Here is a 23,183-nt window from a genome sequence, read left to right as displayed (position 1 = left end):
CAGAAAGCTATCCTCTACTTGTATTGTACGGTTAAATAATTTTCTAGAAGGTAACTCTAAGTGTCGGTTAAACTTGTGCTTTTCATGCCTACTAGCCTTTATCAGAACGATACTGTCAATGTTGTGATCAAAGGGACATAGAAGACGAATTCCACGCCAAGTAAGGCACAGATATATACAAACTGTTTACTATGTGAAATCCATCAGTTTGTACGTTCCATACTTTATCGAACTCAACTTGTAAAATTGAAATTATAAGTTTGTGTATACATATGAAGGAAGCTCTCGCCGTGAGATATTCTATCAAAAATAATTGTGTCAAAGAAAACTCGAGTAGTTCCATACTGCCAGTGAAATTATAGATATTTTACTACGTACGGTAATATTAAGTTGTACTTATTTCTTAAATATACTTTGTCTCAAATTGTTAGATAACATTTTGTTATAACCCATAAGTTGTAATATATAGAAACATGACAGTATTTTGTGTTATATTGTGTGTTTTAAGACGATGTACATTTGTATAAGTCTTAATAAACTGTCTTTTCTGTTAAACAATGTATTCTGTTTATCAAACTCTTACATGTACACAGCGGACTACTTGTTTGGCGTTTTATTTTCGGTTCAAGGTAAAATGCAATTTGGACTTGATTTAATACGTTTAGTTGTATCAACATCCTCATCCATATGATCTAAACTTTTAATTTATACATTGATACGATATATAAATTATAAATCAGTGTACCGTTTAGGAATAATTGTCGTAAGATATGGAGTCAATACAGCGTTTCTTATAATTTTTTTACTTAATGCAAACAATATCACCCAACTGAACGCGCTTGACTGCTGAGGTAATCATGCACTTGCTTGCATGATTTAATTCAATTAAAGCGAGTGTCTGGGCAATTAGAAACGCAGTCGCATTACAATATAAAGCATTTGTGTGTTTAGGATGGATTCCAGGGCCGTACCCAGGATTTTTTTACTCGGGGGGCCCAACCGGGGAGGGTTTGGGAGGGGTCCCCCCTCCCTCTATATATACTTCTTTTTATTTGGCACTTTGCAAGGTGAATTTTAATGCTTATAAAAAACGTATTTTGTGATATAAATTAATGGAATATAACAAATAAATCAGCACATTTAAGAAGTCTTAAGCTTTAAACATTGGTGTGAATTCACAACAATATTAAAAGCTTTAGATTTCTGAAACTTACAGGTTTAAACTGACGATTATCCACATCAACTCTCGTATTGCTTCCACCATTTTTTTCACAAAACAATAACGTCACAGGTTTTTTTAATCTGATTTTTTTGGGAAAGACCTTGCCATTTTTGAGGAAAAAAAATGCGCGAAACGCCTAATTTTTGGGGGAAATAATGAAAGTCTTAAATAATCAATTTAACACCTTTTACTGTTTTCAAACAAATTCAAGGAAAGAGATAATTTAATTATACAATATTTTTCTACACTGGATCAGGTTAACTTATATAATGGGATCGATTTGTTGTTTCAATTTTCATTTTTTTACCAATGAGCCATTAATAGGTTGATATTACTCAATTCTCGGTACTCAATTATTTTAAATACTGAATTCTGCCAAATTCTTACCTGTTGCTCGGCAAATTTACGAATCTGTTTTTCTTTTAAACAAACATGTTAACCTAATCGTAGTCTTTTTCAGTGATTTCCTTTCAAAAATTATAAATACTCATTTTTAATACCTTTGTCAGTGTTTTTGTTCCGGTTCAAATTCAGGGCCCTATTCTCAATGCAAAAAGTATATATTGGGACCTTAAAATTCCCAATAAAAGTTTTCAAAAAAAACAAACTTTTAGAAGGGAAAAATACGTCTAGGGCCTTCTCAAAGAAGGAAAAAAACTTGCGTCGGCAATTATCAGACCATAGTCTACGAACTCCTGTAGCAGTTGCTTCCATTCGCTGCACGTATCAAAATACATGTTACATCAACCATCGATAGATGAAGCATTCATGATCACAATGGGGGACTGATCGGGGATGTGTTTACAAGGCGATAAGAAAACATTGCCTAGAGGCTTATCTCGATTGGCGAGCGTTAATCCCCTTGTTAATCAGGGACAATGAAACATAGCTGCTCTTTTGTTTTGAGGGAAAGTGTACTGGGGGCCTTGCACGAGAGAAAAAATTGCAGTGGGCCGATTATTAAAAAAAAAATCATAGTTCGACAGCCAGCTGGGGGGGCCCGGGCCCCTGGGCCCATGGCCTGGGTACGGGCCTGCCAATGGATTACTATAATTAAATGTGAATAAGTGTTGGAATCTCTGGCTGGAATGAAAGCTTAAAAAACTTGACCAAGATGAACATGGTGATTATGATCCATTAAAAGAGTGGGGAGCGAGAGTCAATACAGGTTTGAATTGTGTAATGCCAGTGAGCAAAAAAGTGTGTAAATATTAGAGCTGTTTGTAGAATAAAATAAACAATATTGTGGAGATAAATGCTGCAAAACTTAGTATGGAAGCTATTTTATGTTTTCTTATTTTGCTTTGCTGCAACAGTCATTTAATTTTGAACAATACCTTCTGTATTCTCCTTCAGTGTGTAACATTTGGAATGCTGATTTAATTTTAATATAATGCATATCGGTATATTGTTTGTTGTTCTCTGCTTTTGTATAGAAATCTTAGGGACTATTTCAAGCTGCGTAACCGGGAAAGATCACAAACAGTTTTATTTCATATAACTACGCTAAGTACGATTCATTCAATTAGATATGCCTTTGGCTAGCATTTTTAATGCTTTAAGTAAACTATTTTGATTGTATCAGCAAAAAATAAAATAAAACTAGAGCTTTGTCACAGACGTGGCGAATACCCTCACATGTCGCATTGACACGGAATATTTTGCATGTTGTCTTCACAAAAAACAGCGGACACCATGCTCAATGTTTAAAACGCACTAAGTGACCCCGTGACCTAGTTTTTGATCCGGCATGGCACATGTTCGAACTTGGCCTAGACATCATCTAGATACAACAACTGACCAAGTTTGGTGAAGCTCGGATGAAAACTTCTTGAATTAGAGAGCGGACACCATGCTCAATATGTTTAAAACGCACTAAGAGACCCCGTGACCTAGTTTTTGACACGGCATGACCCATATTCGAACTTGACCTAGACATCATCTAGATACAACATCTGACCAAGTTTGGTGAAGATGGGATGAAAACAACTTGAATTAGAGAGCGGACACTTAATACGAACCGACCAACAGACAGACATGCTCACTCCTATATACTTCGTTTGTGGGGGTATAACAATATTGCAGAATGGAATATAAGCCTAAGGTTAGTGTCTTTGTTGACTTGAATTATTCCGACGAAAGGCTTACATTGCTTGGCAAGCTTAGCAGTGCATTTTAACTCATCGTCGGTTAAATTCAAGAACACACAGACACTAACCTAATATCCTCTATATATACACAACTTAAAACCAATGCATAGAAGGGCATTAGATCTGTCTAACCAAGCGCAAACAGCTGGGATCCAGTCTATGACTTGGCAACTGGCTCTAGTTTGATGACACCTTCCTGAGAACCAGTCTATAACTTTGCAACTGGTTCTAGTCTGATGACAGCTTATAACCAGTCTATAACTTGGCGGCAACTGGCTCCAGTCTAATGACACCTTCCTGGGCCACCGACATTGCCAGCGTTCCATCCTGCTTCCACACACGACCGTGACAGAATGCCTTCCCATTGCCTGCAGTCAGAAACAGGCTTATCAAATATGGGACAGAAATGCAACGCTAAAAAAACATCTATGATAACTTCTAGGCCTGTGCTTTGAAAGCTACGTATCCAGTAATTACAATTAAGTCAATAGGTTGATAATAATAACTAGGGTACAAAACATGAAGTCTTCTCTTAGACTTTAATATTTGCAACATATAATAATACATGTAGTTCCTTCATATATATATATATATATATATATATACACATGTACAACATCTATGTCTCTGAGTACATTATAATAAAAACTGAAAACAGACGCTTACCCCACAAAATATTATTCTGTTTAACAATATTTGTTGATAAAATAAATTGGTTGTTTCTTTATCAAAAAATTAGCACACAGAACCATCAACTACAGTATATACCTAATATTAATTGAACCTACCTGCATGTGGACTGAATGCCTCGTACAGCATCCATTCGTCCACACGGAACGGGTTATGGAACCAGATGGTGTGATCCAGAGAGGTCATAAAGTTTATGCGATAGTTCATACCGCCAGGCTGAAGTGCGGTACCCAGCAAGGAGAAATCGGACATGTAGGCAGCCACACACTGGTGCAACTTTGTATCTTCACCTGCAGTATGCAATCACTTTTTTTTATTATTTTTTATATTTTAAACATATCTATTTAACCCATTTATGCCTACTGGACTCTCCCATCCTTCTAAATTGGATCAATCTATTTCCAAAATTAGGAATGTCTAGTATATTTATTTCTATATTTAGAATATTTCTTACAGAAATTCCTTTAAGCAAACAGCGCAGACCCTGATGAGACGCCGCATCATGCGGTGTCTCATCTGGGTCTACGCTGTTTGCCAATGCCTTTTTTCTAGATGCATGGCATACATGGTTTAAACTAGATTGCATTGAAAACCGAAGGCTTAGTGAAACGCTGTTGAGTCCCGGCCGTACCTATGACCTTCTGGTCGCTAGGCGGACACCGTATCTACAAAGCCACGGCAACCTTGTTCATAGTACAAATACAGATACAAATATGTGAAATTTTTACAGCAGTGTCAGCATGGGGCACGCAATCCATCGTCCATGTTATCAATTTGTAATGACTAATTATTGTAAACAGATCGTAGCAATATGTTTTTCCAGGGTTATCCAACAAATGCATAGCCCATTACGCAAACCTAAATACGAGCACATGTCCAAAAAGTAATTAAAAAAGGACTATTCCAATTTTATTTTTTTTATTATTTATGTGTATTGTAATGCAGCAATTGTACACATATTTCAGGCATTTATTTTACACTAGCAGAGACTGCGGACATTTATTGTCCATGCTATCTAGGTTGTCTGGGGCATGCAAAGACATGTAAATATATGATAGAATTTGCTACAGAAAATTTGTAAAAAGCACTTTTTTAAGTATGTAAATTGAAGATTTAGCCCCCTCTTCCTACTGTACATGTTTGACATTCTTACATTATTAGTATAAAAAAACTCGTTTACTCATTCACACACATGCGCACCTTTGTTTTTCTCTGTGTCGGAGATATATTTTTATGAACTAAACTATACAGCAAGTAACCACTCTGAAAAAGTAAGCTTAAAGATATGTCCTCAAGGATCAGTTATAGAGAATTTTATTTGCAATATATTTTTTTTATTAATTTTGAAAATCTCTTTTTTAAACATATTTAGGCCAAACATGTCAACACAAACATAAATAAGTTCAAAATTACTAATCATTCCGCCAGTTTTCATCCACATGACTCGCTTTGTCGTCCCAGATCTTTCTTTAAAGAAGACCATTGGATTTATTTGCCGGATTACAATCTTCAATTCATCCGCTAACACATGCTCCCAGTCTTTCTCACTCCCAGACCTGTAAGACATAACACAGGTCACCATGGGTTACACAGTGCCTTACCTATGTGTCCCGCTGCTTTCATCCATAGAAACCGCTTCGGCTCAGAGATTTTCACCCGGTAGTAACCCTCGGGGTCACATGGTCGAATAATAATCGGAAGATTTTGAGACAGCATTCGGTTTATGAACTCTTTCTCGCGGTCAGAGATTCCTTTGTTTCTGTAACAGGACGATACCTTTTCTCATGGAAAGCTATAACTTAGACTGTTAGTGACATCATATAACCTACCCATTATACAAGCCTATGGAAGATCACATTATTTTACTTTCCATGTTTCTTTTCTGATCATTTCATTTACATCATTTCAATTTATGAAAACTTTAGTAAATAGGATTAAATATATTTGAAAAAGAATACGTTCGGCAGCTTAATCTTACTAGATATAATAATTAATAAGTACATTAATAAATTCTGGATATTTATAATTGATCTTCCATGTAAAAAAAGAGATGTGTTTGTCAGAAACACAAAGCCCAATACTGCGCCGCTTTGATACATGTTTTTTTACGTTTGACCTTGAAGGATGACCTTGACCTTTCACCACTCAAAATGTGCAGCTCCATGAGATACACATGCATGCCAAATATCAAGTTGCTATGTGAAGTTATGAGCATTTTTCGAAACCTTTATGCGAAACTTAAATGCAAAGTGTGACGGAAGGACCGACGGACGGACGGTTTGATCACTATATGCCCTCCTTCGGGGTAATAAAAATGCAAATAAATGGGGAATATCTACAATCACAAATGATAAATGTAAATACATTTTTATTTACACAGTGCTCGCAACTGAGGTTGAAAATCAAGACCATTTTCTATAGAATGTCTTCGTCTTTGTTATTGAAGTTTGAGCGCATATTCGTTCATTTGCACAAATATAATACAATTTCCAAAGCGTGGGGCAGCTGGTGTGTTGGGGGGGGGGGGGGGGGGGGCAAAACCGAAGCAGGTTCATCACATTGATATTCCGTTTTAGATCCTTCCATATAAATTGATAAATGCTGGTCTTGACTATCCCCAAATTGGGAAGTGTGACGACCACGCCCAGACAAGAGGGTCCACTGTTGGCATATAGGGGAAGGACAGCCTTAGATATAGGTGTAGTTGTGCGATAAGCCAGATATGCCTGGATTATGGATTAATAAAATGCGCCTGGCTAACTGTTGCTGTTCCTACAAGAGTGCAGGAGATAATAAATTGGCACAATCATCCCCACATGAAAATACCACATATGTATTACGACAGGAAGTTACAGTAAAAAGGCGATTTTGGATGAGTGTGGCCTATGTGGCCGGGGCCCTGGGGTGGGTAATCTGGACATGGATGGTTGAGATAGACCGTGTTGTCATAAGAGACGTTCAATATTAATTTGAAGTCAATTGGAGAATGAACGAAGAAGTTATGTTAAAACAAAAAATTTCGGTGGGTGTTGTCTATAATGGCAGGGCGCCCCTGGGTTGGTAATGGGGCCATGCATAGTTGAGATTGACTGTATTGTCATAAGAGATGTTCAGTATCAATTTGAAGTAAATCAGTGTAGGAATGAAGAAGTGAATGTAAAATAACCTAAAACAAGAGGGCCCTGAATCGCTGACCTGACTAATCTTGCTACATCAACTTAAATTCTATCAGACTTTGAATTAAGTTGCACAAGTGGTCAAAAATTGAAGGTCATCAAAGTGCATAAGTTCATTTTTTAGGAATTGAGTTAAATTATACATAATCCCAACCCAGATTCAATCAAGATAAACATTCTGACTAAGTTTCATAAAGATCTGATAAACTGTGACCTCTATCATCTACAGGAAGTTTTACTATGATTTGACCAGATAAACTACTTTATGACCTCAGATGACCCATATACAATCCCAAGCCAGATTTCATCAATTAATACAATCTGACAAAATTTCATTAAGACGTGATGAAAACTGTGACCTCCTTCATCTACACAAGGTTTTACTAGAATTGGCCCGGTGACCTAATTTTTGACGCCAGATGACCCATATACGATCTAAAATCAGATATTATCAAGATAAACATTCTGACCATATTTCATTAAGATCAGATTATTACTATAACCTCTATTGTCTACACAAGGTTTTTCTATTATCTGACCTAGTGACCTAGTTTCTGACCCCAGAAGACCAAAATACAATCTCTCTCCAGATTTCATCAAGATAAACATTCTGACAAAATTTCATAATAAAAGCTGCGCCATGAGCGCATGATACGCCCGTCGTTCGCCAATGAAGTAGTAAGGTAATAAATAACCCTTTGAATAATTTTTTTACTTCAGTTTATTTGTATTTGAATACATGGTTTATTTTATAAGTACATGAGCATGGAAATCACGAAATTTTGACGAACAAAGTCCCATAACTCTGGAACGACAATTCAGAATTCCGTCAAAAACGAAAGGGGATCAGGGTTTATCAATATTAAGATTGTGTTGAAATTTGAAAAAAATCCATCGAAGGATATTTGAGCTACAGTAGGACATTCAATGAAATCACGAAATTTTGACGAACAAAGTCCCATAACTCTGGAACGACAATTCAGAATTCCGTCAAAAACGAAAGGGGATCAGGGTTTATCAATATTAAGATTGTGTTAAAATTTGAAGAAAATCTGTCAAAGGATATTTGACGTAGTGTACGACATTAACAGACGGACGGACGGACGGACGGACGGACAGACGGACGCGGGGTATACCATAATACGTCCCGTCATAGACGGGCGTATAAAAAATCCATCGGGGGATATTTGAGCTACGGTAGGATACATGAACAACAATAACATTTAAGGTCACAGTGACCTTGACCTTAGAATGAATGACCTTGAAATGACCAGTGGTCATCTAAGTGTGCTTGCAAACCTTCATGTCAAGTTTGAAGACTCTATGTCCAAGCATACCAAAGTTATAACAATTTTAACATTTTAACATTTAAGGTCACAGTGACCTTGTGTGACCTTGACCTTAGAATGAATGACCTTATAATGACCAGTGGTCATCTAAGTGTGCTTGCAAACCTTCATGTCAAGTTTGAAGACTCTATGTCCAAGCATACCAAAGTTATAACAATTTTAACATTTTAACATTTAAGGTCACAGTGACCTTGACCTTCAAATGAATGACATTGAAATGACCAGTGGTCATCTTCTAGTACTGGCCAATCTTTATTTCAAGTTTGAAGACTCTAGGTACAAGCATACCAAAGTTATAACATGAAATAAGAACTTTAACATTTTTACATTCAAGGTCACAGTGACCTTGACCTTCAAATGAATGACCTTGAAATGTCCAGGGGTTACTTACTAGTTCTGGCCAACCTTCATGTCAAGTTTCAAGACTCTAGGTCCAAGCATACCAAAGTTATAACAACTTTAACATTTTTACATTCAAGGTCACAGTGACCTTGACCTTCAAATGAATGACCTTGAAATGTCCAGTGGTTACTTACTAGTTCTGGCCAACCTTCATGTCAAGTTTCAAGACTCTAGGTCCAAGCATACCAAAGTTATAACAACTTTAACATTTTTATATAGCTACAGTAGGACATTCAATGAAATCACGAAATTTTGACGAACAAAGTCCCATAACTCTGGAACGACAATTCAGAATTCCGTCAAAAACGAAAGGGGATCAGGGTTTATCAATATTAAGATTGTGTTAAAATTTGAAGAAAATCTGTCAAAGGATATTTGACGTAGCGTACGACATTAACAGACATACGGACGGACAGACGGACGGACGGACAGACGGACGCGGGGTATACCATAATACGTCCCGTCATAGACGGGCGTATAAAAATCTGATGGTAACTGTGACCTCTATTGTCTACACAAGGTTTTTCTATGAATTGACCTAGTGACCTAGTTTTTTACCCCAGATAATCCAAATACAATCCCATCCCAGATTTTATCAAGATTAACATTCTGGCCAAATTCTATTAAGATTGGATGAAAACTGTGACCTCTACTGTTTACACGAGTCTTTTTTTTAAACTTTGACCTTGTGACCTAGTTTTTGACCCTTGATGACCTGAATAAGATACCAACCCAGATTTTAACAAGACAAACATTCTGACCATATTTAATTAAGATCTGATGAAAACTGTGACCTCTATTATCTACACAAGATTTTTGTATGATTTGACCTAGTGACCTAGTTTCTGATCCCAGATGACCCAAATAAAATCCCAATCCAGTTTTCATCAAGATAAACATTCTGACCAAATTTCATAAAGATTGGATGAAAACTGTGACCTCTATTGTCTACACAAGGTTTTCTATTATTTGACCTAGTGACCTAGTTTTTTACCCCAGATGACCCAAATACAATCCCAACCAAGATTTCATCAAGATAAACATTCTGACCAAATTTCATAAAGATTGGATGAAAACTGTGACCTCTACTGTCTACACAAACAAATTGTTGACGGACGCACGCACGCACTACGGACGACAGACATCACACAATCACATAAGCTCACTCTGTCACTTCTTGACAGGTGAGCTAAAAATGAGTGAAAATCCCTGACCCGGCCCCATTCTAGCCCCCATAACTTTTGACCAAGGGGTCAGATCAAAATTACAAATAGTGCACTGTCGCACATATTCTCATAGCTAACATTTTTTAACATGTTTTAGTTTCAAGGTTCTAGTGCTAAAAGTGTAGGAGGAGATAGTGGCCAGGACGAATAGACGGACGGACAGACGGCGGAGATAACCACAAAATCCCCCCGCTCCAATTCGGAGCGTGGGGATAATCAATGACAAATAAGAATAAAAGTACTGACAGAACTGTGTGACGAGGCTTTTAAAGAGGATGGATACAAAAAGCATCAATATAAATTTATGAACATCACCACATTTGTGTATGTGGGTACGAAAATTTTGGGTACGAAAATAATTTGGGTACAAAAATTGGGTGTACGAAAAAATTATGGAAAAAAAAAATTAGGTAGGAAAAAAAATTGGGTACAACAAAAATTTGGGTAGGAAAAATAAATTGGGTACTACAAAAAAAAATTGGGAAGGAAAAAAAATTTGAGTACGAAAATAAATTTAGAAAAAAAAAATGGGTACCAAAGAGGAAATTATGTCCTGAATGCAAACTGGGCAAAATCGACTAAATCATAACATGAGATTTCACATCGTGTGGAAGTGTCCAGGTGGAATAGCCAACCAAACGGCTGTAAACATCTTCTTTGAAAGCTATGACTACAAGCCACTGAGAGAATAAGTATGAAAGGAACCTGAGAGCCTGCAGAAGAAACTATATGAGTCGTGTTCTGAAAAAACTGGGCATAATGCATGTGCCTAAAGTGTCGTCCCAGATTAGCCTGTTTAGTCCGCACAGGCTTATCAGGGACGACACTTTCCACCTTTATGACATTTTTTGTTTAAATGAAGTCTCTTCTTAGCAAAAGTCCAATAAAGGCGAAAAGTGTCGTCCCTGATTAGCCTGTTTTCTCAGAATGCGCTAATATGGCCCTCCAGAAGTCAACCTGCTTCACCCTTGCATCCATTTCTGTGATGAATAAGATCGGGTTCATGAAAATCGCTGCACAATTGATGAAGTAATGGCTGTTGAAAGCGATGCACCCCGTCTTCGGGCGATTTCGAGTTGAATACCTTGTTACATATATATTTGATAGTGAAATTATCTTTTTCAGAAAAGTTGATTTTTCGTTATAATATAATTATTAATCATTCAAAATGATGTTTTCACTAATATCATAGCCACACACTAACCACCTGTGGTCCGGACAAACTTTCGGTTTAAAATTACAAATAGTGCACTGTCGCACATATTCTCATAGCTAACATTTTTTAACATGTTTTAGTTTCAAGGTTCTAGTGCTAAAAGTGTAGGAGGAGATAGTGGCCAGGACGAATAGACGGACGGACAGACGGCGGAGATAACCACAAAATCCCCTCGCTCCAATTCGGAGCGTGGGGATAATCAATGACAAATAAGAATAAAAGTACTGACAGAACTGTGTGACGAGGCTTTTAAAGAGGATGGATACAAAAAGCATCAATATAAATTTATGAACATCACCACATTTGTGTATGTGGGTACGAAAATTTTGGGTACGAAAATAATTTGGGTACAAAAATTGGGTGTACGAAAAAAATTATGGAAAAAAAAATTTAGGTAGGAAAAAAAATTGGGTACAACAAAAATTTGGGTAGGAAAAATAAATTGGGTACTAAAAAAAAAAATTGGGAAGGAAAAAAAATTGGAGTACAAAAATAAATTTAGAAAAAAAAAATGGGTACCAAAGAGGAGATTATGTCCTGAATGCAAACTGGGCAAAATCGACTAAATCATAACATGAGATTTCACATCGTGTGGAAGTGTCCAGGTGGAATAGCCAACCAAACGGCTGTAAACATCTTCTTTGAAAGCTATGACTACAAGCCACTGAGAGAATAAGTATGAAAGGAACCTGAGAGCCTGCAGAAGAAACTATATGAGTCGTGTTCTGAAAAAACTGGGCATAATGCATGTGCGTAAAGTGTCGTCCCAGATTAGCCTGTTTAGTCCGCACAGGCTTATCAGGGACGACACTTTCCACCTTTATGACATTTTTTGTTTAAATGAAGTCTCTTCTTAGCAAAAGTCCAATAAAGGCGAAAAGTGTCGTCCCTGATTAGCCTGTTTTCTCAGAATGCGCTAATATGGCCCTCCAGAAGTCAACCTGCTTCACCCTTGCATCCATTTCTGTGATGAATAAGATCGGGTTCATGAAAATCGCTGCACAATTGATGAAGTAATGGCTGTTGAAAGCGATGCACCCCGTCTTCAGGCGATTTCGAGTTGAATACCTTGTTATATATATATTTGATAGTGAAATTATCTTTTTCAGAAAAGTTGATTTTTCGTTATAATATAATTATTAATCATTCAAAATGATGTTTTCACTAATATCATAGCCACACACTAACCACCTGTGGTCCGGACAAACTTTCGGTTTAAAACGCACTAAGTGACCCCATGACCTAGTTTTTGACCCGGCATGACCCATATTCAAACTTGATCTAGACATCATCTAGATACAACTTCTGACCAAGTTTGGTGAAGATCTGATGAAATTTTCAGGACAGACCTACCGACAAAGTGACTCCTATACAGCCCCCATTACCAATGGTAATGGGGGCATAAAAATGGTAACTGGGATCAAGAAGAAGAATTGTTATACGTGTATGTACAGCACTGGAAATGACGATTTGAAGGAATCTCATTTCAAAAATACCCTACTTAAGTCTCAGCCTGAGAAGCTCGTCTGTGCTCATTAGCTTGTCCGGTCCTTCCACTTCAGGCATCTCCATCTGGAAGTGATAGCCCTGGGGCTCATCTTTCTTGAAAGACGTCTGCATCGTGAATATTGCCTTCCCATCTTGAGTAGCCTTCACACTTCGACTAGCGTATGTCTCACCATCTCGAGTTCGATCGACATGGTACAGTATCGGCCAGTTTGAGTTTCCTAAGTAACAAATAATATTTTTTCTTGAGACTTGAGTAACATAAATGAATATAGAAATTAGAAATAGGTTAGTTATGTTAATGAAAATAATGTATTGTTTGACATAAAAAAAACACCTTTCTTCAGTTTCAAAATAAATAAGATTATGTTTATGTAGCGATTTATGTGATCATTTTTCTGTAAGGATAAATGCCCTAAACCAAACATGAAATCATTCAGGGCTTTTTTGCTGTTTTTGTAAAGCGGCCTTGGCCCACACATTTAAAAAAAAAAATGAGTCGAGAATTTTCTCAAATTTTGAAAATAAGAGTAGCGAACTTCGTGAAATTGTGAAAAATTGAGTCGCGAATTTCCTAAAATTGTGAAAAACGGCCATTCACACAGAAGGAAAAAAAGCCCTGTCATTACAGCTGTTATGGAATTAATAAAAGTCAATTTATTCCCAAGATAGCAGTTGTAATATGCCCCGGTTGATTCATTGCATTCTTGTATAATGTACTTCGATCCTTTACAGTGCAACAGAATCTGACCAAGTAATTTAATATATGTATAAATTAACATTCATAGTAAAATAAAGTTGGTTCATTTTCCTCATTTATCGATTATTTGTTATTGACATAAAGCCACTGGCAACCAGTGCTCACGCTGCTGCCAGACATTATCGCCAATGGCGATTATTTTATCCAACTGGCTATTATTTCTTAAAATTGTCTAGAAAAAATGGCGATTATTTTATCCGCCTACATAAAAAACAAATTGCCACTAAATGTTGTCCCGCGATTGCGAAACGCCTGCAAATCGGGCCATCAAGCAGGAAAAATCGATAACGAGATTACCTGTGTACACACTCGACCCTGTGTATTGTCATACACGCGTCAATAACTTCTGCGACATTGTGGCCTAGAGCATTTTTCTCAATCAGTGTCCGACAGCAGTGATATATTTCGGAAAAACGTCTTTAATCTCCCTGTGCTTTACCAATTATCGGTAACTGTAAGATCTTTGTTAATTTTTCGCCAATTATTATTTAATCGTCATTATTGAAAATCGCCGCTAATATTGTTGGCTGGTTTTGTTTTGCACGCCGTTTTTTCTGCAATTAGATTACGTTGAACATTGCTTGATGAAATAATTATTTAATCGCCATCAACTAATTATCCCCGTAATTACCGCTGTTTGTCGTCTGCTTTAACATAATGATTCCAATTTTTAACCAGGTAACCTGGTTTTCCCAATTCAAAGGGACCCGGCATATGCCATGGTCAGCTAATTTTAACGAAACACGTGTTTGGAATAACACTAAGGTGGTGTATTTTAACTCACGCGCTGTGACGTTAATTGATGTAAACATGATCGGCATTGCGAAAGTGTTATTTTTGGAATAAATCATTTACAATTGATATTGGCCTCTGCCTACAATATTGCGGCCGATGGCAAACGCCGTACTAAGAGATAAAGTAGTCGAACGATATGCACATTTTAGATTATGCATATTAATATTTTATATTATGCATATTTCATGTGCAAAACGCGTACAATTTTTCGGATACTGTATTTTTCATTATGATTTATTTTCGAAGTTCATAACAGCAAAAATAGAATGACGAATACACATGCGGTGATACGGAAGATGTGGTTTATAATATTTCGAGTATTCACCAAAAATTGCAATTGGAAAAACTATAAAAAAAAGTATAATTAGTGCTCTGGGTGGGTTGTGGCCTCTGCCCTTAATTCTTATGTGTATGTAACTGTAGCTGAGATCTGGTTTGTTAAGTCACACCCACAACATTGATTGTATTCTTTATTGTAAAGCCATGATAATATTTTATAAGAAAATGACACACTGATATTATGCTTGTTTTTGAGTATATATATATATTATAACTTAAATCAATAGATATACATTTAATAAAACATAGATAAAATGAGATTCATGTTTTTTTCTTTCTTTTTGCCTTCAGTACCGTTTTGCGGAAAAGTCCGCATATGTTTTGGCTATTATTTTTTTAAGGAAAAAAAATATGGCTATTATTTTCTGAAGGCCAGAGTGAGCACTGGGCAACCCATATGTGAAACAAGTAAACAAAAGTAAATGCTTTGGAAAGAAGTGGCTAAATGCATGTGTGTAAAGTACCATCTAAGGCTGTGCTGTCCACACAGGCTAATCAGGGACAACAGTTTACACTTTTATGGAATGTTTTATTGAAAGGAAGTCTGTTCTAAACGAAAATACATTCTAGGGCTCTGGGCAAAAAGTGTTGTCACTTATTAGCCTGTGCATTCTGCAAAGGCTTACCTGGGACAAAACTTTACACACATGCATTACGCATGTTTTTCTTAGTAAGAACGAGGCTTAAATGTTAGTCACAAAGAAACTCAAACCTCCTCGTAAAAAGTAGCAGTGCAGACTATGGGCGTGGTGGTCGTGTGAGACTGTGTTGCATGCGGCAACTAGGGCTTGACCAACGACCTGACCACCAAATATAAACCTGCTGCCTTGAGGGTGCCAGAGGTTTTCATTTGAAGCTCTGAAATTGAACAAGAATTATCTTTTAAAAACAAGATACACAGCATTGATTATGGTTGGGGTTGATGAAGCATAAAGAGTTTTATCCAATTAACAGATGAAAATATATACAAACGGTAATTTAAACTTGAGCTCTATACTATTGCTATACTATTTTAGATCACACTCCAACAATTTGAGAATCTGTTTTTGACAACTACAGAAGAACAAAATCCTCAAAAATGCGTTATTTGATATTTATTAATGGAAAAGAAGGGGGAGGAAATAATAGGATAAATAGGCAAGCCTGCCCTTGCACTTAGTACCATGATTCTAAGCCTTGCATGATAAACTTGATCTTTATACAAAACTCACATAATATTCTGTATATCAACAAGATCAAAGATAGTGAATGGTTACTCGAGTGTAATGGTGCTTACCAGTGCTGACAATTCTAACCTTAATATAACTCTGAAACCGAGAAAATCAGTTTCATGCCTTGGCTAACAAAAAAATTATAACTGATTGTATTTATGACTGTATACATAAACAATCTCTTGAATTATTTAAGTGACTCATTCCCTTATCTATCTATATATACTGCCAAGCGCCCTTTAGAGCATTATAGGCAGAGGGACATTATCGAGTCCGTTTCCTGGGGAGAACCAGTACTAGGTGTCTATGGAGGAGATAATGAGAATGCTCCCCGATTGGAGAGCGAACCCACGAACTCCCGATCGCTAGGCGGACACCTCATCCACTACACCACCGCGATGCTTTAAGGCATACCTGAACATGTTAGGGTCTAGACTTTCTAATGTGAGAAAAGACCGTATCACTTCTCCTTTTAAATTGCTGTCAGTCTGTAATGAAGATCCGTCTGACATGTTGTTATTTAGCTTTAACACATGAGCCGGTGAAAACGTTCTCAATATTGACCTCTGCAAACACTTTGTCAACATAGCGTCAAGATTCAATCACAGAAAGTTTGTTAAATACGTCTACTGAATTTCTTTACAGGTCATTTCATTCTGAAAAAAAATGTTTAAATATTCTTCTTCGGTCTTATTAATCCAAATATTCACGTTTGACATTTACAGTTGCATTTCATCACTTTCAACGTTTCTTTGTCTTTGATAATTTTCTTGCGGCTAATACAGACGATGATTATTATATCTCGGACACAAGACAGTTTGGTTTAAAGCGGGTATATACGATCTTGTAAAATATTTTTTTATTAATATAAAATGTGTAAAAACTTATTATACATATATTTCAATATAAACTAAAATAAAAGTTAAGAAGAACATGTGTCGAAAAATGCTAAATAAGCCAGATATTAAATTCTGAAATCGAAAAAGGCTGTACAGCCGAATTCGCCAGCATGTATATCATGCATGTACGATGTGAATCTAAATTTAGTTTAACGGTTTATTTGAAATTCCTGCAGCGATATCGATTCATACGACACACGAACACTTACTAAAAAGACGAATGCATCGGTTATTGTAGGAAAATAATTACGAATTATCTTCGTCACAATCGGCTCGGGGCGCTTATTTGTATTTGCTGTATTTTATAAAATTCGTCTTAAATGTATCATTTTTCTTGCATATTGTGTGTTATTATAACATATTTGTATCAATATTTTACAATTCAGCACATATAAAAATCGTATATACCCGCTTTAATAGTCGTCTAAACTCCCGTAGAATCACCCTGGCTTGCACACACTGTCACACAACCTTTAACATTTAATTTAAACAAATGAATTCTCCAAATATAAATATTGATATCAAATGATCTTGCAAAGTTTCTCAGAAAATGTCTCTTGTAAAAATAACTTACAGGAATACCAAAATATCTAGCGCCGTACCTTTTTAAATTCAAATGATGTAATCATAAATCAATCGTTTCGCGTTGTAAAGCGTTATAATTTTCAGTTTCTAAATCGTCAAAAGATGCATATAATGGATATTTCAGAGCATGATAAATATTCAGTATTACTGTTTACTTGCAAATATCATAACTACAGCGAAAATTTGTGAATCTGAAACGTTTTTTTTTTTGTTAATTTACCAAAACGTGAAATGGCCCCTTTAAAATAGTTTTGTTATTTAATATAACTTTTTAAACTCTTTATATACACATTACATTTTAAAATGACTTAATATAGATGACTATTTTCTAAGCTGAAGTGAAGCGCATAAAACCAAAAATTGGAAAGGTATTATTATCGATTGTTTAATTAGTGATCTTATCAGAACAGAAATTTAAATAAATCAAGTTAGACATGAAGTGCATTTTACTGGCATGTTGTGGTGCAGTAAATTTCACAATTGGCGTTGGAAAATTATTTATATGAGCGAACAAAGGCCCAAATACTATAGAAAAAAGTTTGAACGTGCTCAAATCCTCCAAACTTCTTTGTTTAACCTCTTGAAAATAATATTTTAAGAAATGCATGTTGTTTTCGAGTTAAAATTATAACAAAACAAAGAAACAAAATATGTGAATTTAAATTTCATTTTCTATTTTCTTTAAAATGGTAAGGATTATGAGCATACACACGGAGCTTTCATCTGCTTTTTTCACTAATTTGATTGTTATTTAAATAAAACTCCAATCATAAAGTGGCGTTATTTCGGTGATCCAAATTTCATTCACTTCTTAATGTCTCTATGATTGTTGCACTGGAGATCGATGCAACTCTTTGGGCATTGAAGTAGAATTTTAACGCAATTTTAAAACCGTAAAATAAAAATAAAATAATACTAAACGCGCACTAAATTGATTGTTTAAAATTGTTAAATGACAATAAAAACATGCCACGGATTAAAAATATACATGTATGCATTTTTTCAAAAAATTCAAATAACATTCCTTATTTAAAATGGGTGTGCGTATGTGTGTTTATGTATGTGTCTGTGTGTCCGTGCGTGCGGGTGTGCATGTGTGTGTGCGCGCGCGTGTGAGTTCCTTAATTAATGGATCAGAATCAGAAAAATGATAATGTATTTGTAACGCTTTTAATCTTTTATAAATAATTCAGTGAATTAACGAGATAGCGTTGAAATTGCCATTCCAACTTTAAAAGCCTGCGCAGTCTAGTGATATAGCGCACGCTTTTATCTTTAGTGGCCACAGGTTCAATCCAAGCTCTGGAATGTTTTTATGCTCCGAAACATTTTCGGGGAACATATAGTTGCCAGTTTTGGGTTCCTTACTTCCTTACTTCCGTTACACTTTTGTTACAGTTTATCATAGCGCCTTCAATAATTCACCGATCTCTTACATATTTGGCATGTAGGTACCTTGCATGGACCTTTACCTTTCGATGATGTTTGAGGTCACTGGGGTCAAGGTCACAAAGGCTAATCATAGATTTTTCCTTCATAATTGTGTTACAGTTTCTCATAGCACCTTCAATATTTGTCCGATCCCTTTCATATTTGGCATGTAGGTACCTCTTATGGACCTCCACCTTTTAATGAGGTTTGAGATCACTGGGGTCATGGTCAAGGTCTCCGAGGCTAATAATAGATTTTTCTGTCACAATTTTGTTACAGTTTCTCATAGCGTCTTCAATATTTTACCGTTCCATTTCATATTTGGCATGCAGGTACCGTGCATAGACCTCTACATTTTGATGAGGTTTGAGGTCACTGGGGTGAAGGTCAAGGTCACCGCGGATAAAGATAGATTTTTCCGTCACAATTTTGTTACAGTTTCTTATAGCGTCTTCAATATTTTACCGATCTCTTAGATATTATGCATGTAGGTACCTTGCATGGACCTCTACCTTTTGATGAGGTTTGAGGTCACTAGGGTCAATGTAAATGTCACCGAGGCTAATAAAAGATTTTAAGGTGGTTATAAGCACATCGATTGACAAAGCGCATCATCGGGGAGCATCCATCAGTTTCACTGATATTCTTGTTTTATTTATGTGTTGCTTTGTTATTATAAAAAAAAATAACTATTCCCATACAACTGTGCATGTGGTGAGAATATTAGTCGAGTTAAAAACAGGATAAAAGCAGAAACATTTGATCTAAGGAAGGAACACTGATGTAGACAGCACTGATTTAAATCCAGGGATCGTAGCAGTGCTGACTACATAAGATGGAAGTGTGTTCCATTGTACAACTGTTCTTGGAAAGAAAGAAAATTTGTGGTAATCAGCTGTACTTGGTGGTAATTTGTATGCCATGTGATGGTGATGGCGTGAGTGTCTAATGTATGGAGTGAGATAGTGAAGGGGATTGAAGTCAACATGATTATATACTATTATATAGAACAAAATGAGTCTAGCTTGTTGTCTTCTTGATTGCAATGTATTTTAATTCAAATCCTTAATTATATTTGTGACCGTGCCCGGTGTCTTGCTGTAATTATTCGTTACAAATCTGGCAGCTTGACGCTGAACATTTTCAATTTTATCAATATCTTTCTGATGGTAAGGGTCCCACAAACTAGAGCATTATTCCAAGAATGGTCTAACAATGCTGTTATATGCCGCTGCCTTAGTTTCCATTTTAGAAGAATGAATGTTTCGTATTAAGAATCCTAAGCTCTGGCTTGCTTTACTACTTATTTTATTTACGTGAGGTGACCAGTTTAAAGTTGAGCTTACTTCAACGCCAAGATAAGTGGCTTGGTTTACAACAGACAGAGGTTGATTGTGAAGAATGTAGGCTGATTTTAATGGTTTACGGTTTCTCGTAACATGCATGATATGACATTTTTCTATGTTAAAAGAGATCTTCCATTTCAGCTCCCACAATGATAGACTATCTAGATCTCTCTGAAACTGAATAGTGTCAGCCAAAGTTTTTATGGATCTGTACATGGCACAATAATCCGCAAATAGACGGACGATTGACTTCACAGACGAAGGTAGATCATTAATGTATAGCAGAAACAGATGAGGCCCAAGAACTGATCCCTGGGGTTCGCCAGAAATTACAGGGGCCATGGTGGAAGTTGCCCCATCTACAACAACCTGTTGACTACGGTTACCAAGAAAAGCTTTAATACAAGAGTGTGTAGTGCCCGTGATGCCATAATGGGCTAGTTTCAGCAACAATCTACCGTGATGTACAACATCGAATTTTTGCTAAAATCCATGTTGGCAACATCCATCTGGTCGCTCTGCATGGTAGAAGCTAAGTCATTGATAAAACCCACAAATTGGGTTTCGCAAGACCGCCGGGCTCGAAAGCAATGATGGTTGTCCAACAGGATATTAAAGTTGTCAAGATGGTCTAAGATGTTACTAACAACGATATGCTCCAGCAATTTACAAGCAATACATGTTAATGAGACTGGTCTATAATTACTAGCTTGGTACTTTTCACCGTTTTAAAAATAGGAGCTATAAAAGCCATAGACCAGTCAGAAGGGACAGAACCAGAAATAAGTGATTTGCTAAAAAGACTTGTTAAAAAAGATGCAATTTCATTTGCACATTCCAGTAAGATTCTGGGTTTGATTTGGTCTGGCCCTGCGGCCTTGTAAGGATTCAGTTTGGGTAGGAGTTTCTTAAAGGGATCTTTTCACGCTTTGGTAAATTGACAAAATTGAAAAAAGTTGTTTCAGATTCGTAAGTTTTCGTTTTAGTTATGATATATGTGAGGAAACAGTAATACTGAACATTAACCATGCTCTAATATAGCCATTATATGCATCTTTTGACGATTTTAAAACCTAAAAATTATAAAGCGTTGCAACGCGAAACGATTGAATAATTTGGAGAGTTCTGTTTTTGTCGTTAAATTTTGTGAAACTACGAAGATTGCTTATATAAGGTATAAAATACGTCAAAAATGTGTACTCGGCGGAATAGCTCAGTAGGCTAAAGCGTTTTTACTTCAGGACTCTGGCAGGACTCCAGGGGTCACTGGTTCGAAACCTGCTCCGGGCCATGTTCTTTTCCTTTTTTAATCTTTTTTCTTGATTTTTTACTGGAGCTTTTATGATCCAATGTTTACATTTATCAATATAAAGCATTTAATGAATAAGTTTAAAAAATGCCAAAATCTGTGAAAAGGCCCCTTTAACACCATTTACCGTAATATTAATTGATGGCATGTTTTTATACGGGCTTTTACCAAGATCTGGAAATGAGCTGTTTGTGTCATTAGTAAAAACAGAAGAAAATTGTTTATTTAAGACTTCAGCTTTTTCCTTGGGGTTAGATTTTAAGATCACATCATCCCTCAAGGGTGCTACACCACACGAGTCTTTTTTAAGCTTTTTATGAACCCCCAAAAACGTTTAGTTGTCCCATGTTTATGTTCTGTTTCATCACATATTATGTTGTTCATGTAGTCCCAGTAAGAGTTACGAATTTTCTTTTGTATTAATGAACTGATCTTCTTAATTTTTGGAAGTAAAGTGTAATTTTTAGTCTTTTTCATTTTGCTGTCACGTTTTTTCATAAGCTTTTTAATGTCAGAATTCAGCCAATGTAGATGCTGCTTGCCAGAAACAGTTTTAGTTGGTATGTATTTTTCAACAAGTGTGTTAAGACAGACCTTAAAATTGTCCCAAAGTTTCTGGACATTCATAACATTAATATTGTTTACATTTATAAAATTTATTAAACCAGTTTTGATTTCCGACCAGTTAGCCTTGTCAAACAGAAGTATTTTCCGTTTCTCTTTCCGATTTATTCTAGCAAAGGATAAAATATCAACAAAGGGATGCAGTGATCACTAAAACCTGGAATGACCTTAACTGTTTCGGCTTAAGAAGGATAAGACAACAAAAACAGGTCAAGACATTTCTTTGTGGTATCAGATAGTCCTGTTTGTTCATCAACTATTTGGTTTAATGAATGAGTATCTGCAAAGTTTAAAATTTTGTTACATTCTGCTGGGTGTGAAGCATTAGAGTCTACAGTTTTATTTTTCCAATTGATTTCCCCCAAGGTTAAAATCGCCCCAAATTAGGGTTGTACTATATAATTTATCAGTCAGACTGATGGTACGATCCAGCTCGTCTATACATGTAAAATTCCTGTCAGGTCGGTATGCACTGCAGACCAGCAGGTCTTTTTTACCATTTTAATTCCATGGGAGCATGACTTCTTAACTTATTTGAAACCATTACAAAAACCCCGCCTCCTGTCCTACCTTTTCGATCATTTCTGTAAACATCGTAATCAGATGGTAACACTTCTGAATTTTTAGCTCATCTATTTTTTGAAAAAAAAAATATGAGCTATTGTCATCACCTTGGCGTCGGCGTCGGTGTTGGCGTTGGCGTCGGCGTCCGGTTAAGTTTTGCGTTTAGGTCCACTTTTCTCAGAAAGTATCAATGCTATTGCATTCAAACTTGGTACACTTACTAACTATCATGAGGGGACTGGGCAGGCAAAGTTAGATAACTCTGGCGTGCATTTTGACAGAATTATGTGCCCTTTTTATAGATAGAAAATTGAAAATTTTGGTTAAGTTTTGCGTTTAGGTCCACTTTTCTCAGAAAGTATCAATGCTATGGCATTCAAACT

General features: G+C 36.2%; 1 protein-coding gene and 1 long non-coding RNA gene across 2 annotated transcripts; both read right to left on the bottom strand.

The window, feature by feature from the left end:
* Nucleotides 1-2,694: 2,694 nt before the first annotated feature.
* LOC127882093 (uncharacterized) lies at nucleotides 2,695-3,271 on the bottom strand. The gene is made up of 2 exons (XR_008050402.1): nucleotides 3,115-3,271; nucleotides 2,695-2,955 (listed from the first exon to the last, which is right to left on the bottom strand). It is a non-coding gene; the product is annotated as an uncharacterized LOC127882093 (long non-coding RNA).
* On the bottom strand, nucleotides 3,272-16,592 carry LOC127882083 (acyl-coenzyme A thioesterase 8-like). The gene is made up of 6 exons (XM_052430521.1): nucleotides 16,457-16,592; nucleotides 15,544-15,689; nucleotides 12,933-13,158; nucleotides 5,664-5,821; nucleotides 4,161-4,352; nucleotides 3,272-3,740 (listed from the first exon to the last, which is right to left on the bottom strand). The coding sequence occupies exons 1-6, from the start codon at nucleotides 16,552-16,554 to the stop codon at nucleotides 3,628-3,630; spliced, it is 933 nt and encodes a 310-aa protein (XP_052286481.1). The 5' UTR covers nucleotides 16,555-16,592; the 3' UTR covers nucleotides 3,272-3,627.
* Nucleotides 16,593-23,183: the final 6,591 nt, after the last annotated feature.

The sequence above is a fragment of the Dreissena polymorpha genome, chromosome 5, assembly GCF_020536995.1.
Source record: "Dreissena polymorpha isolate Duluth1 chromosome 5, UMN_Dpol_1.0, whole genome shotgun sequence".
Taxonomy (NCBI): domain Eukaryota; kingdom Metazoa; phylum Mollusca; class Bivalvia; order Myida; family Dreissenidae; genus Dreissena; species Dreissena polymorpha.
Note: the sequence above shows the minus strand (reverse complement) of the source record. Positions and strands in the feature narration are given on the sequence as shown.

Coding starts and splice junctions, on each gene's coding strand:
- LOC127882083 (XM_052430521.1), bottom strand. CDS start 16,554: ATGTCAGACGGATCTTCATTACAGACTGACAGCAATTTAAAAGGAGAA. Junction 4,353..5,663: donor GAAAGCAGCGGGACACATAG/GTAAGGCACTGT, acceptor TGCATACTGCAG/GTGAAGATACAAAGTTGCAC. Junction 3,741..4,160: donor GGCATTCAGTCCACATGCAG/GTAGGTTCAATT, acceptor TTCTGACTGCAG/GCAATGGGAAGGCATTCTGT.